Source organism: Chiloscyllium punctatum, chromosome 9 (assembly GCF_047496795.1).
Source record: "Chiloscyllium punctatum isolate Juve2018m chromosome 9, sChiPun1.3, whole genome shotgun sequence".
NCBI lineage: Eukaryota > Metazoa > Chordata > Chondrichthyes > Orectolobiformes > Hemiscylliidae > Chiloscyllium > Chiloscyllium punctatum.
Window position 1 is genome coordinate 79687758 of NC_092747.1, and position 19997 is coordinate 79707754.

Below are 19997 nucleotides of genomic sequence, written 5' to 3' on the forward strand. Positions count from 1 at the left end.
TGTAGGACAGATGAAAAAAAAAATCAGGAGGTAATGAGAGCACATTTTTACAGAATGCATGAATCAAGGGTGACCTTAACCTTCAAATAGTTTGGGAAAAAAACAATTGGCAGAGGAAGCCATGAGGAAGAATTCAGAAAACCTCCTTGAACAATATGTTGTGCATCCAACCAGCGATCAGGCTTTTTTAAAAAAATCTGTTAACAAGTAATGAGGCAGGTACAGTAAATTACGTCAGAGTAAAACATTTGCAAGGAAACACTAACAACAAGGTAGAATTTAGAATTCAACTTGAAAGTGAGAAACTTAGAATGCAAACAACTGTCCCAAACTTAAATAAAGGCTTGCTTTGGAGGTGCCTTTGTTGGACTGGGGTGGACAAAGTTAAAAATCACATAACACCCCAGGTTAGAATCCAACGTATTAGTGTTTCTAAATAAACCTGTTGGACTCTAACTTGGTGTTGTGAGATTTTTAACACCTCTGGGCACTCCTGTTTCCTCCCACAATCCAAAAACGTGCAGGTTAGGTGAACTGACCATGTTAAATTGCCCATAGTGTTCAGGGATGTGCAGGTTAGGTGTATTAGTCAGAGACAAATGTAGAGTAATCTAGGGTAGGGGAACGGTCTGGGTGGGAAACTCTTCGAGGGTTGGTGTGAACATTTTGGGCTGAAGGGCCTGTTTCCACATTGCAGGGATTCTATGAATACAGTCTTCTAAATAAAGGCAGTTACAAAAAAATTAGGCTAAATTGACTGAAATACACAAGGAAAGGACAATTGCTGACAACATTTGGATAAATAGCACAGTAAGTTATTACATTACAAAGGGACATTGATAAATTATTTTGTGGAAGATAAACTGACAAATGGCGAGGGCAATGTGGGGAAGTACAGGATTAAAGAAGATTCCTTTAATAATGAGGAGAAACAGAACTGTGGAGCTGTAAAGAGATTTCAGGGTTAATTCACATACACTGAAAAACAAGTGGATGACAACGAATAACTTAAAAGCTACATAAACTGCTAGTCTTCATTTCTGGTCTATGATTGAAAAGGGACTTAGTTATTTTACAATTGTAGAGACCATTGTGGTTGAATTCCAACTGGATCCCTAATTTAGTTCTAGGGACCTCAGCTCAGGAACTATAGATTGGCTAATTGTATTAAATAGCTGAAATTATGAGAACAGGTGACAGATTAGCTTTGTGTTCAGTTGAGTATATGAGGTTATGTTGTGATATAACGGAGGCTTTGAAAATAATTAAAGGATATAATTGGGTAGATAGAAATTATCGCCTTCAGAGCAAAACCTTACAACTGAAGCAATGTTCTAAAGGGACAATGTCAGAAATCATCTCCTCATACAATGAGAGTGAAAATATCTAGAACAATTCCCCTCAAAATCTGGTGAAATTACAAAACAGAGATTGATACTTTTTTTTGCTAGGGTTTTGAGTATTAAAGGACAGGGATGGGTTGATATGTAGAGTTCTCAGGGGTATGGAATCAAGGTACATTGTTACATATAGATATTAAGGAGTATGCAACCCAACTGGTCTGTTACATAAGGGTACCAAGTAGTGTGGAAACAAGAGGGAAATGGAATTAAGGTGCAGATCTGCCATTATCTAACTGATTGAGTTGAATAACCTATCCTCGTGCCTAAGTTACTAACAGTTGTTTTATTACTTCCTATAACTTTTAGTTTCCAGAGCAATTATATTATCTTTATTAATTAAAGCGGGTACTAAATATCTTAACTGACAAAGTGCTCCATTTCCTTGCTTTAACATTCTTGACTAGGAGATTGGAATTTCACCAAAGTAATAGACTTTCTCTTGCCAAGAGAAGCAAAATCAGCAAAATCCTTTTTTGATTCTTGTACATACCTTTATCCTTCTAATGCTGATTAATCCCTCAGAAGCTGTCTGAATAGCTGCTGGGAAGAACAGGGTGACTGTGAGTCTCACAGCACTGTACAACGAAACTGTGACAAACACATGACTTGCTGTGATGGTGTTGCCAAGTAGCACGTATACCAGGAATGTAAAAAACAATATCATCTTGCTTGCAATAAAGAAGGAGGCCATGTTCAAGGCACGTAAATAAGAACTTAGTAGAACCTTGGCAATCTCCTTCCTGAAATTCAGAACAGAACCACCATTTGTTTTTGTCTTAGAATGTTTGAACAAAGGTTTGATTTATAGGTTAAATATTTATCTAATGTTCTCCATTAATACTTTTGATAAAGTACATTCTTTTTAACAACCTTAGTCTTACTGTGATTCAGTAGATTAATATTTATTAGAGATATAATAACTATATATACTTGAATAACAGTTGATCTTATGAAAATGTTAATCTCCAAAAAAAGTCCTTTCACAGTCCTTTCAACATTTGTTGATCCTAGTTTTTGAGGGATAGGAAGAAGTAAATCAAGTCTATAAATAGAAGACATTTTGAAAACAGTGGTCAGCATGAGAATCAAAACCAGGACCAAATAGAAACACACCAAAATGGGAGTTAATATTTCTGTGTAGTAATTATGACTATTTGCTGATGTGGAAATTTGAGCTAATGAAAATCAATGGAAATGTAATGTACATCACACAACTGGAGGAGTAAATAACACAATGAAAACCATAGAACCAGAATGGCAACAAAGAACTGCATCATGGAAAAAAAGGTCATCAGTAAAACATTGGTGGAAATTTGCAACACTGACTATTGCCATGCTTCTCCTCTCAGGTTTTGTCTGGCAAGATTCTCAGAAAGTAAACAAAAAAAGCAAAAGAACTTCATATGCTTGAAATCAGAAACAAAAACAAAAATTGCTCGAAAATCTCAGTAGGTCTGGCAGCATCTGTGGTGAGAAATCAGAGTTAAAATTACCTCTGCCCTTTCTTCATACAGTATCTTCTACAATACAGAGTGATGAAAATTTTCTGCTTAACTCCTTTGCCACTTCCTTGCTCCCCATAACTATCTACCCAGATTCATTTTCTAAGGGGCCGATGCTTATTTCCATCACACGTTTTCTTTGTATAAAAAAGCTATTGTCAGTTTTTATATTCCTCACTAATTTGACTTTGTAGTTTATTTTCTCTCATCTTGTTTTGATGGATTGTGAATTTATCCCTGTCATAGGGGCTATCATGGACTTTTGCTTCCTTGCATGCTTTTTCTTTCAACTGTATACTCTCCTTAACTTCCTTGTTTAGTTAAGGTTTATCCCTCTCATAGGAACTTTCCTACTTACTGGCATTTTTTAAAAACCCCCTTACATCCTTAAATGTCTGCCCTTGCTGGTTTACTAATCTAAGTCTCACACTCCAACTGAATATTAAATTTTACCACGTTATGATCACTTCTTCCAAGGGGTCCTTCTACTCTGACATCATTTATTAAACCTACTTCCGTTCCCTATTACCAGATTTTGACAGCACGGTGGCTCAGTGATTAGCACTGCTGCCTCACAGCACCAGGGTCCCAGGTTCGATTCCAGCCTTGGGTGTGTGGAGTTTGCACATTCTCCCTGTGTCTGTGTGGGTTTCCTCCGGGTGCTCCAGTTTCCTCCCACAATCCAAAGATGGTGCAGGTTAGGTGAACTGGCCATGGTAAATTGCCCATAGTTTTAGGTGTATTAGTCAGAAGGAAATGGGACTGGATGGGTTACTCTTCAGAGGGTTGGTGTGGACTTTTTGGTCCGAAAGGCCTGTTTCCATGCTGTAGGGAATCTAATCTAATCTAAGATAGCCTGTTCCCTGGTTGGCACCATGACATATTACTCTTGGAACTGAAATGCATTCCATGAATCATTGTCATAGCTACCCTTTCCAACTTGAATGACCAATTAACAAGAAGATTAAAGTCACCCATACTTATTGCTTTATTCTTTTTACAATCTTATAATTTGACTTATGTCATTTCCAACAGTGTGGCTACTGTGGCTCAACACTACTCCTACCAATGTTTTCTTTCCCACCGTTACTTATCTCCACCCAGTTCCATTTAACCATAGTGTAGACTATCTCTCAATTGTCCAAGTTTCATCTCTTTGAGCAGTGCAACCCCAGTGCAATCCCAATCCCACCTTTTCCTTCCCTCAGATATTTTACTATTCACAAAAGATGAGTGTCAAGTTCACAGTTCTGATTTCGTTATAACCATGTCTCCATAATAGTTATGAAATCATATCCATTTACCTCGATTGGTGTCATCACCTTATTCTGAATGTTTTGTGCATTAAGGTACAAAGCTTTTAGGTTTGTCTTTTGCCATTTGTAAATAATTCTATCTTTCCTTTGCACTGTGGACTCATCTGCCTCTTGCCCCTGATAACGTTGTCTACCTTGTTTCATTTTCCTGATCTTTCATTGCATCTTTGTTTCTCTTCCCTTGTCTGCTTAGATTCCCACATCCTTGTCACTCTAGCCCCAGGAATCTGAAACCCTCTGCCTTTCACTATCTTTCCAGACATACGTTCATCTGATGAACAAAGGACAAAGGACAAAGAAAACTTACAGACTAGGACCAGGCCCTTCAGCCCTCCAAGCCTGAGCCGATCCAAATCTACTATTTAAGCCTGCCGCCCAATTCCTAAGCATCTGTGTCCGTCTACTCCCCACCTACTCATGCATTTATCCAGACGCATCTTAAAAGAATCTACTATGCCTGCCTCCACCACCCCTGCTGGCAACGCGTCCCAGACACCCACCACCATCTGCGTAAAGTCCTTGCCACGTGTATCCCCCTTAAACTTTTCACCTCTCACTTTAAAAGTGTGATCTCTCGTTATTTGGATTATACCCTTCATGATTTTGAAAACCTTAATCAGGTCCTCCCTCAATCTCCTTTTTTCTAATGAAAACAAACCTAACCTACTCAATCTCTCTTCATAGCTAGCACCTTCCATACTAGGCAACATCCTCATAAACCTTCTCTGCACCCTTTCCAAAGCGTCCACATCCTTTGGGTAATGTGGCGACCAGAACTGTACACAGTATTCTAAATGCGGCCAACCCAATGTCTTGTACAATTTAACATGACCTGCCAACTCTTATATCAATACCCCGTCCAATGAAGGCAAGCATACTATATGCCTTCTTGACCACTCTATCCACCTGTGCCGCAACCTTCAGGGTACAATGGTCCTGCACTCCCAGATCTCTCTGCTCATCAACTTTTCCCGTTCACTGTATAATTCGCTCTAGAATTAGACTTGCCGAAATGCATCACCTCACATTTGGTTGGATTGAACTCCATCTGCTACTTCTCCGCCCAACTCTCCAGTATACCTATATTCTCCTGTATTCTTTGACAGTTCCTTAAGCTTTCTGCTACTCCACCAATCTTTGTGTCATCTGCAAACTTGCTGATCATACCAACAGTGCCGTCTTCCAGATCATTTCTGTATATCACAAACAACAGTGGCCCCAGCACTGATCCCTGTGGAATACCACTGGTCACCTTTCTCCATTTCGAGAAACTCCCTTTAACTACTACTCTCTTTCTCCTATTGCTCAACCAGTTCCTTATCCACCTAGCTAGAACACCCTACATACCATGTGACTTCACTTTCTCCATGGGGAATCTTATCAAACGCCTTACTAAAGCCCATGTATGTGACATTAACATATGATGTATCCCATTATTTCTCCTCTGGCTAGCACATGGTGCTGGTGTTAATCCTGAGATCATGATGTTTGGGGTGCTACTTTTCAATTTACTTTCTAAATTTCCATATTCAACATTTGAGACCTCCAGCATTTTTTGACCTATGTCATTGATACTGATGTGTATCTTGCCACTGGCTGTTCATTAACCCCTCCTCCAGAATGGCATGCAGGCTGCTCTGAGACATCCTTGATCCCAGCGCCAGTGAGGCAGCATACCATCCTGGAGTCTTGTTTGTGGCCACAGAAATAGTTAGTTATTCCCCTTTCAACTGAATCCCCTATAACTATTCTCACTTTCTCCTCCTTTCCAATGTAGTAGAGCCAACCATTATGTAACAAGTTTGCCTGTTCCTAGTTTCCCCTGAGAAGCCATTCTACTCTAATCGTGTTCAAAGTGGTATATATGTTTATCAAGGGAATAACCACAGGAGGTTCCTGCACTACCTGCCTTGTCCTCAAAATCTGCCAGGTGATCATCCATTCCCTTCCTACCTGTGGAATCTTAGCCTGGGTGTGACCACCTCTCTGTCCATGCTATCCACCATACTCTTAGCTAAACAAATGCCCGTAATGTCCTTAGCAAGTATTCCAGATCGGAAATCTGGGCTTCCAGGAATTTCAGCTGCTGACACGTCATTCACTTGTGTTGGCCCTAGGCACTGTAAATGTGCTTGGCTTCCCACAGAGCTGAAGCAGCAAACCACAGCTTTGAGCTATCCTGCCGTCACTTACCTTTTTGAATTAAACCTTTAAAAGGCTCTTAAAATCATATGGTCATATTATTCATTAATTACTTTCGGGCTCTTCTCCCTCTGACACTACTGAAACAGAATATAGCCCTTGAACTATAAACCACAAAATAAAGACTTTGCAAACTGTAAGCAATAACAGTAGCATAAATACTTGCTGTCTGTACCAGAAGGGATGCAAAAAAGATTTACACGAATATAACCAAGACTGCAGAGCTTGAGTTATAGAGGCTGGTTAGGCTGGGGCTTTTTCCCCTGGAGCATAGGAAGCGGAGGGTGACCTTATCATGGTTTATTCAAACATGAGGGTATAAATAAGGTGAATTGCCAAGATCTTTTCCCCAGGGTTGGGAGCCCAAAACTAGAGGCCATAGGTTTAATGAGAAAGGTGAAAAATTTAAAAAGGGACCTGAAGGGCAACTTTTTCACACATCTTTCATTAAATCTATGCCCTTGGTTTTAGACTTATTAACCAAGAAAAGGGTGCTTTCTTATACACTTTACTTTGTAATTTTTTTACACTTCAATCAAGTTTTCCAACAGGCTCCTATTCTGCTGGAAATTACCCCACACTGCCCAACATTGTCCAATCTAAGCAATAGCCCCATTAATGTTCCTTGTAGTCTCTGTAACGCAATCATATCTTTCTTATAGTACAGTGACCAGAAATGTGTACATACAGTCCTCCAGCAAGGTTTCAACCAGTTAGAGCAGAAAATTCCAGCTCTTCGATTTAATGCCTTGATTGATAAAGTTTAATAATGCAATATACCTCTTGGCTCCCTTACCTGCCTTTCTCGCTCACTACAGGGATATGTACAAAAGCACTCCACAGTCCCTTCTTTTCTCTACATTTCACAGTATTATAAAAATAAAAAAGTTCTACAGCATGGAAAATGGCTGCTTCACCTTTTGTGTCAGCACTGATCAACTAGCCCAAAATCACTTCCTAGTACTTGGTGTGTAACCATGTAGATTAAGAGAATGATAGAAATTATGAAATGATATAATTCTACCATTTATTGTGCATGCCCCAAGTCTTCTTTGCTTGCACTTCTCCAGACTGAACTTTTTTTCCCCACTGTCTACCTACCCATTGATATTGCTGATAGCCAAGTTCGATACCCATGAGGATGGCCTCAACCAAGACCTGGGGTTCATCACACACTCACATACCCTCACATGCATGCACACACACACAGAAGTTCATAGAATTTCTAGTGTGGAAACAGACCCTGCAGCCCAACAAGTCCAGACGTATCTTCCTAAGAGGAACTCACCCAGTTCCATTCCCTTACATTTTACCCCTGACTAATGCATCCAACCTACACATCCCTGATCACAAGCACCTGATGAAGGAGCAGTGCTCTGAAAGCGAGTGCTTCCAAATAAACCTGTTGGACTATAACCTGGTGTTGTATGAATTTTTAACTTTGTACACCCCAGTCCAACACCGGCACCTCCAAATCATGACTATATATCCCTGAACACAGTGGACAATTTAGCACAGCCATTTCACCTAACCTGCACATTTTTGGATTGTGTGAGGATACCAGACACCTGGAGGAAACCTAGCCAGACATGGGGAAAATGTGCAAACTCCACACAATCACCTGAGGCTGAAATCAAACGCAGGTGACTGGCGCTGTGAGGCAGCAATGCTAACCACTGAGCCACCATGCCATCTCAAAGCAAAGCCACACAACCTGAGGGAGAACATGCAAGCTCCACACTGACAGTCGCCAGAGGGTGGAATCGAACCCAGGTCCCTGGTGCTGTGAGGCAGTAATGCTAACCACTGAGACACCATGCTGCCATCTATGGGGTGAATTTGCATTTGCAGATACATTCTATTTTGCTCAAAAAACACACAATCTGCAGGCAGTCAATCTATGTAAACATTTTATAAATTCCTACTTTGAAAACAGAACCAGTCTGACTCAAGATTGGAATACAGACTCTAACCTCACACCTTTAATACACTGTCTGAGCTGAGATATTACCTTCTTTTTTAAAACCTTAAATTATCACAGAATGTGACTTGAAAGAAGTTCAGGGATTTACATATTAATGAATCGAAACCTGCAACCCATTCTATAAGATGAAAGACTTAACAGCAATGTTCAATATATCATATCAGTTGCATGACATTATGATCTTATGTTAAAACTTCTGTATCTTATGATCCTATTCCACTAGCTACATGACAAAAGAGCAGCACTCCAAAAGTTAGTACTTCCAAATAAATCTTTTGGACTATAACCTGGTGTTGTGTGATTTTTTTTAGCTACATTAGTCTTATAAGTTGCCTTATTTTGCTATGTCCCCTGCCATTCTGCTTCTAGAGCTTTCTTCTCACTTATTTCCAAGCATTTCTTTCCAACCCAAACCACGTTGACACTGCTAATAACAGGACCTCTGCTATTATGGGCCTTCTCTTTGGTAGCTATTTAACTGAAGTCAGCAAACATCTCAGCAATTATCTCCCAGGTGGCTTGTCCCTCATTTAGTGGAAATCACGTGACTCCTTCTAAATGCTATTTTGAACTCAATGATCAAAATGACAGACCTCAAATGTCTTCACAGAACTGAAAACCACAAAACATTTTTCCTCATTTTAGAACCAAACTCTGCAATAATGTTATGACCCTTCATTTCATGGTTGTAAATATTTGCTCTGCACTTACCATTCAGTAGAAATACCTCTCTCAAATTACCTTATCGAGATTATAAATCTTACCAAAATTATTTTGTCTCTAAATTGGACTAGTCATTTGGGCCATAGTAATACTTTAAGACTTGTCACACTGTTGCTTCCCTCTAACTAAAGCTTCACATTCCTGGTAATTAATGTAAAACACTGCAGATGCTGGAGGAACTCAGTAGGTCCAACAACGTTTGTGGAAAGAGGAGCAGAGTTAATATTTCCAGCCTGATGACTCTTCTTTGGAACTTTCAAGAGCTCTGAATGAATGCATTTTGAGGGGCTCTCGTTTTCATCAAAAAGATTTATCTAACTCTGTCTTTTCTCTCTCTGAATCACAGATTGCACATCCAATTGAGATGTGGCACAGATTGTATTCCAGACTAAAATATAAAAATACTGATAAAAACATTGGAATCTCCTGTTCTCTTAATATACAATGAAAACTTCCTTTCTCTTGAAAATGACCGAGGTGTTGCCTTCCAAAGATTTCTAGTGAGAAAAGATTACCATTGAATGTAGGGGGAAGGAGGAGCAGGACAGAAAAGGGAAGATGAAAGAGTTTTTATGAAATTAAATACTATTTTCAGAAAAGTTACACATGTTGTCAACTTGAAAAGGTATTGTGAAAGCTTCTAGGAGGACATTTTGCATTGGTTACATGGACTATCACATTTTATAAATCTAAAATTAGGAGACTAATAAACTTCAGATTCAGTTTTCTCAATTTTTTCTCACCATTGTTGGAACTTCAGAAGTAGGACTAAGTAGGATCATGACTGTTATTGTTATTGTTATTGTCCTGACATGTGGCCTAACCTTTTAATAATGCAAATTACATTAGCTGGTGCTATATATACACATATATTTCTCTCTCTCACACACACACACACACACACGTACGTGCTGGAAATCTGAAATAAAAATATAAACGTGATGGAGAAACTCAGCAGCTTTGGCAACATTCGTGGAGAGAGAATCAGACCGAACAATTCTGTCCCAACATGACTCTTCTGTGAACACTCTCTCTCTCTCTCTCTCTCTCTCTCTCTCCATTGTCACTGCTAGTGCTACTCAGGTCTCCAACACTGTTTTTATTTCACATAAAATTTGGCCTTGCTGTGTAAAAATCAGGAACACAAACATTACTTCCTGGACTATTAATGTAAAATCCAGCTGTCAGATAAATTACACTATACCAGTAACTTACTTATAAAATGATCTGGGTTTTCAGTTCATATTTGCTGAATGAGTAAATGGTACTATATTGTAATCTGACCAGTCCAGAAATCCATTGTTTGCAAATATAGATTACCTGGAAACGTTTTGGACAGGCCCAAGCAACTCAGGGCATGATTTCTGTCCAGCACTCTGGCACAAACATGGAATATACAGTATTTTGAGAAAACTTTTATCATACTTATAACTGGTTTACTGTGTTTTGTTGTTTTGCAGTTCACGTATTTATAGCTAGACACTTTAACATTAATCTATGAATCAGAAAAGTCTGAAATCCAGAAACAGTTTGGTCCTAACCATTGTACACATGTTATAGTGTATATGATTTAAAGAAAACTTACTTTCTAACTTGAGCAATCAAATTTGTAAAGGGTGTTTCCCATGCATACATTTTGATGATTCGCATTCCTGATATAACTTCATTCATTATTCGAATTCTGTTATCTGTCAGTATTGCAGTTTTACTTCTAGACGGGTCAGGAAGGAAAATAAAACATCTTAGCAAATCAGATTTATTTTCAAAATTCTTTGTAATAGTAATTAATCTTCAAAATCTACAAAAAAAAGACTAAAAATCATGAAACACATCTGACAAAGAAAAGTACACATGATATCACTGATAGAATGGATGTTCCAGGATTTTGACCCTGAACTGAGCTATGGTTTTGGACAGGAGCATGAGTAGGAAAAGTTTAAAGGGATATGGGCCAACTGCAGGCAAACTTGACTAGCTCAGTTTGGGAAACCTGGTCAGCTTGGATTAATTGGAATAAAGTCTGTTTCCATGCTGTGTGACTCTATGAAAATGAAGAAACTGTGATACATTTCCAAGTCAGGATGATGTCCTTATATATGTGTAAAACACCTTGGGATTTTCCATAATGATGTTTGCCAAAGACCACTTAGCCCTCCTAATTCCTTGTTTGAGTTTTTTCCTGAAATCTTTGTATTATTCGAGGGCTCTGTCTACTTTCAGTTTCCTAAACATTACATATGCCTCTTTTTTTTTTGATTAAGCTCTCAATTTCTCTTGTCATCCTTATCCTTCATTTTTGCAGGAACATGCTGGTCCAAAACTCCAATCACCAGATCTTTAAAAGATTCACACAGGCAAGATGTGAATTCACCTTCATCAGCTGCCCCCAATTCCTGCCCAATATTCTGGTAGGTAGCCTTCCCCCAAGTTAGTACTTTCACCTAAAGACAGAATAGGAGTTGTACACCAGAGAATTTCCAACCTCTGTCCTGCTTTTGTAGCACAGTATTTAATTGGTTGGTCCAGTAGCTTCCAGTCAATAGTGACACCCATACATTAATCTTTTAATATTGAGGGTTTCAGCAACAGTAACACAATGACATATCAAGGATTAATGGTTAAATTCTCTCGTGTTGAAGATGGTCACTTCCGATCACTTTTGTGGCACGTGTTATTTCCATCTATCATCCCTAGTTGGGATGTTGTGCAGGTCTTGCTGCATTTAGACAGAGACTGCTTCTATTTACCGAAATGGTTCTAGGTATGAGAAACCTCCATCTATCCTCAGCTGAAAAAGTTGGAATTGTTGTCCTTATTGATAAGGTGGCTGAGAGGAGATCTGATTGTAGATTTCATGAGTGGCCTGGACAGGTTAAATAGGGCGACACTGTTTCTGCTTTTAAAAGAAACAAAAGTGAGAAGTCATTGATTTAAAATGATGTGCAAACAGAGCAAGGATGACACAAGGAAAATCTTTTTCTGACAACAAGTTAAGGTATGAAATGCACTGGCTGGAAAGGTGTTGAAGTCAGGTTCAAATGAGGCAGTCAAGAGGGCATTTGGATAATAACAGTGTGCAGGGACACAGGGAAAAGGCAGGAGATTGGCACTAGATAATGGGCCTGCAGAGAGCTGAAATGGGTACGATAGACTAATTGGTGTTCTTTACTTCATTTCTTCCATCATAAAGTCAGAAATGGGGATATTGATTGGCACAATGGACAGTACCATTTGTGATTTCAAGGACTTTTGGCAACATTTCAGGAATATGGGCATCCTTGCAAGGTCAGCATTTGTTGTCCATCGCTAACTGCCCTTAAACTGAGTGGCTGGCTAGGCCATTTCAGAGGCCGTTAATAGTCAAACACATTGCTGTGGGTCTGGCATTACACACAGGCCAAATTAAGTAAGGATGGCAGATTTTCTTCCTTAAAGGACATTTGTGAACTAGTAGGGTTTGCTCAACTATTGATGATATTTTTCATGATCACCATCATGGAGACTAACCTTCAATAACAAATTTGTTAACTGAATTTAAATTTCACCAGTTGCCATGTTGGGATTTGAACTTGGAGGAGAAAGTGAGGACTGCAGATGCTGGAGATCAGAGCTGAAAATGTGTTGCTGGAAAAGCGCAGGAGGTCAGGCAGCATCCAAGGAGCAGGAGAATTGATGTTTCGGGCATGAGCCCTTCTTCAGGAATGAGGAGAATGTGCCAAGCAGGCTAAAATAAAAGGTAGGGAGGAGGGACTTGGGGGAGGGGTGTTGGAAATGCGATAGGTGGAAGGAGGTTCAGGTGAGGGTGATAGGCCGGAGTGGGGTGGGGGCAGAGAGGTCAGGAAGAAGATTGAAGGTTAGGAAGGTGGTGCTGAGTTCAAGGGTTGGGACTGAGACAAGGTGTGGGGAGGGGAAATGAGGAAACTGGAGAAATCTGAGTTCATCCCTTGTGGTTGGAGAGTTCCTAGGCGGAAGATGAGGCGCTCTTCCTCTAGCCGTCGTGTTGCTATAGTCTGGCGATGGAGGAGTCCAAGGACCTGCATGTCCTTGGTGGAGTGGGAGGGGGAGTTGAAGTGTTGAGCCACGGGGTGGTTGGGTTGTTTGGTCCGGGTGTCCCAGAGGTGTTCTCTGAAACATTCCGCAAGTAGGCAGCCTGTCTCCCGAATACAGAGGAGGCCACATCGGGTGCAGCAGATGCAGTAAATGATGTGTGGGGAGGTGCAGGTGAATCTGTGGCAGATTATGGAAGGATCCCTTGGGGGGGGGGGTGGGAAGAGAGAAGTGTGGGTGCAAGTTTTGCATTTCTTGCAGTTGCAGGGGTAGGTGCCAGGAGTGGAGTTTGAGTTGGTGGGGTTGTGGACCTTACAAGGGAGTCACGGAGGGAGTAGTCTTTTTGAAACTTGTGATTTGAACTTGTGAGCATTAATCTGCTCTCTGGACTACACTAATTTGCTGCTGCCATGTATTCATGCAGTGCATTCCAAATGATAGCAACTCACTTGAATTTTCTTTTTCTTGAGTCAGCTATTTTTAAACCAAGATTCATAAAGTAGTCTGTAGCAAACTATGTTCAAATGTAACAAGACCTGGACATTACCGAGGCTTCGGCTAAATAATAGAAAGTAACATTCATGCTACACAAATTCCCGACAATGACCATCTCCAGTAAGAGATTATCTGACCACTATCCCTTGACATTCAATAGCATTACCATTACAGAATGGCCCACTATCAACATCCTGAGGGTTACCATTGACCAGAAATTCAACTGGACTTGTCATGTAAATACCTTGGCTACAAGAGCAGGTCAGAAGTTAGGAATATGGCAGCAATTAACTAAAAACCTGTTCACCATCTACAAGGCAAAAAAAGTGATGGAATAGTCCCTAAATGTCTGCAGTTCCAACAATACACAAGCAGCTTGACATCATTCAAGACTGGCACCACATCAACAAGCATCCACTCCCTCCGCCATTGATGCTCAGCAGCAGTAATGTTTACCACCTACAAGATGTACTACAGAATTCACTAAGAATCTGTACACAGCTCTTTCCCAACCAATTACATGTCCACATAGAAGGACAAGGGCAGTAGATACATGGGAACACCACCTGCAAGTTAGCTCTGAGCCACTCACCATCCTAACTTGGAAATCTACCATCATTCCTTACTGCTGCTTGGTGAAAATCCTGGAATTCCCTTTCTAATGGCACTAATGGGTATACTTACAGTACTCAGACTTCAACAGTTCAAGGCAGCAGCTCACCACCACTTTCTCAAGGGCAATAATACCATGATTTGCATGTAGAAATGCTTCCTAACATTTCTCCTGAAGAGTCTGGCCCTAATTCTCAGACTACACCCCCAGCTCTAAAATCTCCAACTGCTAGGGATGGTTTTCTTTATCTATCCTGTCTATTGCTGTCAATACTTTGAAGACTTCAATCAGATGAGTCATTAACCATCTAAATTTTACAGAAACATAGAACATAGAACAATACAGCACAGAACAGGCCCTTCTGCCCACGATGTTGTGCCGAACATTTGTCCTAGCTTAAGCACCTATCCATGTACCTATCCAAATGCCGCTTAAAGGTCACCAATAATTCTGACTCTGCCACTCCCACAGGCAGCACATTCCATGCCCCCACCACTCTACCACTGACATCCCCCCCCATACCTTCCACCCTTCACCTTAAATTTATGTCCCCGGGGAAAAAAGTCTGTGACTGTCTACTCTATCTGTTCCCCTGATCATCTTATAAACCTCTATCAAGTCACCCCTCATCCTTCGCCATTCCAATGAGAAAAGGCCTAGCACTCTCAACCTATCCTCATACGATCTGTTGTCCATTCCAGGCAACATCCTGGTAAATCTCCTCTGCACCCTCTCCAAAGCTTCCACATCTTTCCTGAAATAAGGCGACCAGAACTGCACACAGTACTCCAAATGTGGCCTTACCAAGGTCCTATACAGCTGCAACATCACCTCACGACTCTTGAATTCAATCCCTCTGCTAATGAATGCTAGTGCAGCATAGACCTTCTTACAAGCTCTAGCCACCTGAGTGGCAACTTTCAAAGAGCTATGAAAGTAGACCCCAAGATCCCTCTGCTCCTCCACCTTACTAAGAACCCTACCGTTAACCCTGTATTCTGCATTCTTATTTGTCCTTCCAAAATAGACAACCTCACACTTGACAGGGTTGAACTCCATCTGCCACTCCTCAGCCCAGCTCTGCATCATATCTAAGTCCCTCTGCAGCTGACAACAGCGCTCCTCACTATCCACAACTCCACCAATCTTCGTATCATCTGCAAATTTACTGACCCACCCTTCGACTCCCTCTTCCAAGTCATTAATAAAAATTACAAACAGCAGAGGACTCAAAACTGATCCCTGCGGAACTCCACTTGTAACTGGGCTCCAGGCTGAATATTTACCATCTACCACCACTCTCTGACTTCAATCGGTTAGTCAGTTCTCTATCCAACTGGCCAAACTTCCCACTATCCCATCCCTCTTGACTATCCACATAAGCCTACCATGGGGAACCTTATCAAATGCCTTACTAAAGTCCATGTACACTACATCCACTGCTGTACCCTCATCCACCTGCTTGGTCACCTCCTCAAAGAATTCAATAAGACTTGTAAGGCAAGATCTACCCCTCACAAATCCATGCTGGCTGTCCCTAATCAAGCAGTGTCTTTCCAGATACTCATAAATCCTATCCCTCAGTACCCTTTCCATTACTTTGCCTACCACCGAAGAAAGACTAACTTGCCTGTAATTCCAGGGGTTATCCCTATTGCCTTTTTTGAACAGGAGCACAACATTCGCCACTCTCCAGTCCCCTGGCACCACCCCCATTGACCGTGAAGACAAAAAGATCATTGCCAACGGTTCTGCAATTTCCTCTCTTGCTTCCCACATAATCCTAGGATATATCCCGTCAGGCCGGGGGACTTGTCTATCCTCAAGTTTTTCAAAATGCCCAACACATCTTCCTTCCTAACATGTATCTCTTCTAGCTTACCAGTCCGTTTCACATTCTCCTCTTCAACAATACGGACCCTCTTATTTGTAAATACTGAAGAAAAGTACTCATTCAAGACCTCTCCTATCCTTCCGATTCAATACACAGTTTCCCACTACTGTCCATGATTGGACATACCCTCGTTCTCGTCATACTCATGTTTCTCACATACGCATAATATCCTTGATCCTACCTGCCAAAGATTTTTCATGCCCTCTCTTAGCTCTCCTAATCCCTTTCTTCAGCTCCCTCCTGGCTATCCTGTATCCCTCCAATGCTCTGTCTGAACCTTGTTTTCTCAACCTTATGTAAGTCTCCTTCTTCCTCCTTACAAGACATTCAACCTCCCTCGTCAACCAAGGTTCCCTCACACAACCATCTCTTTCCTGCCTGACAGGTACATACATATCAAGGACACGTCGTATCTGTTCCTTGAAAAAGTTCCACATTTCAACGACATACTTCCCTGACAGCCTATGCTCCCAATTTATGCTCCTTAGATCCTGTCTTACAGCATTGTATTTACCCTTCCCCAATTGTAAAACCTGCCCTGTTGCACGCACCTATCTCTCTCTATAACCAAGGTGAAAGTCACAGAATTGTGGTCACCATCACCAAAATGCTCACCCACTAACAAGCCCATCACTTGAAAACAGATCAAAATTATATAATCTCTCCTGATCACTTAGCCCCTGAAATCCAGGGATTATTCTTGTAAACCTACGTTGTACTCCCTCGAAGGCCAATATATCCTTCCTAAGATGTGGTACCCCAACCTATTCCCATTGCTCTAAGCAAGTTCTAATCAAGGTTTTGTAAAGTTCTATTTAAGTTATTACCATCTAGAAAGTCTCCTGATCTGTACTTTTTCATTTCAAGAACAGATAGTCTCTTACTTACACTGAACACAATCTGCCACAACTTTGTCCACAACCTCAGCATAAAATTACAAAAGCATATTGATAGGCATCATCTATACTGTCATCAGTGCCACTTAATTTTGTGTCATTGGCAAATTTGGACATTTGACTCTCTATGCCAGTATCGCAGTCGTTAATAAATTGTAAAAACAATTGAGGCCTGAACACAGCTCCTTCTGGGACATTACTTGTCACATCCTACCAATTTCAGTATCTATTCATTTTACAGAATTTCTGTTGCCTCCCACTCAACCAATTTCCCAATTATGTCAGTAATGTGTCCTCAACTATAGCACAATCTCTGTAACCCAACCATTGTTATCAGAACTTAACAGGACTTTATCAAATGCTTTCTGGACATCCATGTACATTCCCCTATCCAATACTGGAGGTGACTCTTCAAAAAAAATTCAATTTCACGATGCACCTGTCATAAATCCATGGCAGCGCTCCTTGATTAACTGAAAATTTTAGGCTATCAGATACTTTATTCTTTATTCCAACAATTTCCCCACGATAGATATTCGGCTAAATGGTTTGTAATTCCCTGGGTTTCCTCTTTCGACTTAAAAAAAGTAAGTCATGTGCAATTTTGCAATGATGAGACACAACTCCTGTATCGAAAGAACTCTGAAAGATTACAGTTATGGTGCCTACAATGTGCCCTATTTCTTGGATGGAAACTGTCAGATCCTGGGGATTTGTCACTCCTTAATTCCATTAATTTCCTCATTACTGATATTATGCTTGATGTTGATTTCATTTCGTCTCTTTTCCTGAATTTCGCCAGGACTTCTGGCAAGCTATAATCTTTTAATGCTATAAATATGGAGGCAAAGTAACTATTCGATATGTCTGCCATTTTAACCATTGTTACTGGCAAAATCCTTACTTTCACTCATTTGTGGCCCAACATTGCTCCAACCACCCACATTCCTTTAAGTATGAAATTTCTTATTGATTTTGATGACCCTTGCAAGCTTCCTTTCATAATCTCATTTAGCCATTCTCATGAGCTGCTTTGTAGCTCTTTGCTCGTTTTTTTGTGTCTTCCCCATTCACCACAATCTATGCTGTTTCTCATGTTTGTAAGCCCTTTAGTTAAGTTTTATTTTGACCCTTAAATCTTTAGTTGTCGACAGCTGTTCTTTTTCTGTGAAGTGGAGCTTTACCCTCTCAGGTGTATAAACAGGTTTTGTACTGGGTTCACTGTTTCTTCAAACATTCTTGGCTATTCAGTTGTTTTACCCATTCACAGATTTTCCCAGTTTACTGTGACATTTGCTGTCTTATCTCAATAAAGTTGGCCTTTCCTAAACCTAAAACCCAGTTTCAAACATTTCATTGAACTCAACCATGTTATCATAACAATTTGATAAATGTCCACATTTAATTAGGTTATAATTAAAATCAGCTCAATATTTATTACTAAATCCAACAGTGTTTTGTCCCTTGGTACTTCCAAGACATGTTGCTGGAAGAAACTATCCCAGATACATTCCACAAATTCACTATCTTTCTACAGGTGCTTGTCTGCCTCTCCCAATCTATATAAAAGTCAAAAACGCTCTTTAATTCCACTGTACAGCTCCACATTTTTCTTATTTCTGTGATTATACAATCCAGCATTTCAGAGCTACTACCAGAGGGTCTATACACCACATCTTTTCCAGTTTTCGATCCTTTACTCGTCCTCAGTTCCAGCCATATGGTCTCCACTGATGCTCTTCCCATCATTATATTCTCCCTCACTATCAAAGTCATTTTGTTTCTATTCCATAAAGATACTTCACCTCCTCTGTCACTTTCCCTATCTGTACTCACCATCTTATAACGTGGTATTGTGAGTTGCCAGTTGCAACTTTCCTGAAGAAATATCTCAGTTATGATTATTGTGCCAAAATCTCAGATTTGAATTTGTACTTGCAGCACATTTAATTAATTGTGTACCCTTTGTACATTTATACACAGAACTCTTAGTTCAGACACACAGTCTAACCTGTTGCTCAGCACTGTTATTTCTCTCTTCTAACTTAATCAATACACCTCTTAATGTTTTGCCATTTACTGCCATACCTGAAGTAGGATCCCTGACTATGTCTTCATCCTATCCTGTTCCTTGATTTTGAAACTGTACTGACTTCATCTGAGCCCAAACACCCATCCTACACCCAATTACTAGTTTAAAGTCTTTGTGACCATCCTATTTCAGCTTTCCACTAGGACACTGGTCCCAAATCAGTTCAAGTTGAGCCTATCCTAATGATATAGTTTCGTCCTGTCACAATACTGATGCCAGTGCCCCACTAAATGGAACTTCTCCTTGCCATGCAACTGCTTTAGCCACGCATTTACTTGTCTAATTTTCTGATCTCTAGCCAACTTGCACATGGTTCAGGGAATAATCCAGTTCATTAATGTTTTTCCCACTTCCCCAAATACGACCTCATGCCTGTGTCGTTGATCCTGACATGAACCACAACAACTGGATCTTCCCCCTTACATTCAATATCCTTCCCAGCCAGTTTGAGATGTCCCTTACCTGACACCAGGTCGGCAATGTCCCATCCTACTTACAAAGGATATTATCTGTACCTTTAATTATAGAATCTCTTGCCATTACCACTTTTCTTTTTGCTCCTCCCATTTGAAAGACCTTCTGTACCACTGTGCAGTGGTCAGTTTTCCCATCCTCCCTACGGTCCTTTTCATCATTCACACAGGGAGCAAAAACCTTGAACAAGATCAAGAGCTGAGACTCTTCTGATGCTAACTTGAAGCTGCCATCAATCAGCATCCTGGTTCCCACTAAAAGTTCTGAAGAAAGGTCACAGAACTCTAAATACAACTGTTTTCTCTTACAGGAGCTGCTAGATCTGCTCAGTTTCTTCAGCAAATTCCACTTTTGCA

At 40.4% G+C, this 19997-nt stretch overlaps 1 protein-coding gene across 5 annotated transcripts in view; it reads right to left on the bottom strand.

Annotated features, from left to right (window-relative positions):
• abcc4 (ATP binding cassette subfamily C member 4 (PEL blood group)) overlaps window positions 1-19997 on the bottom strand; it is a 471758-nt gene that overhangs the window by 378182 nt on the left and 73579 nt on the right. For all 5 annotated transcript variants that reach the window (XM_072577875.1, XM_072577874.1, XM_072577873.1 and 2 more), the window contains 2 exons: window positions 10716-10841; window positions 1894-2143 (listed from right to left, as the gene is read on the bottom strand). In XM_072577875.1, coding sequence (XP_072433976.1) covers window positions 1894-2143; window positions 10716-10841 — 376 coding nt within the window. The remainder of the gene's footprint in view (window positions 1-1893; window positions 2144-10715; window positions 10842-19997) is intronic.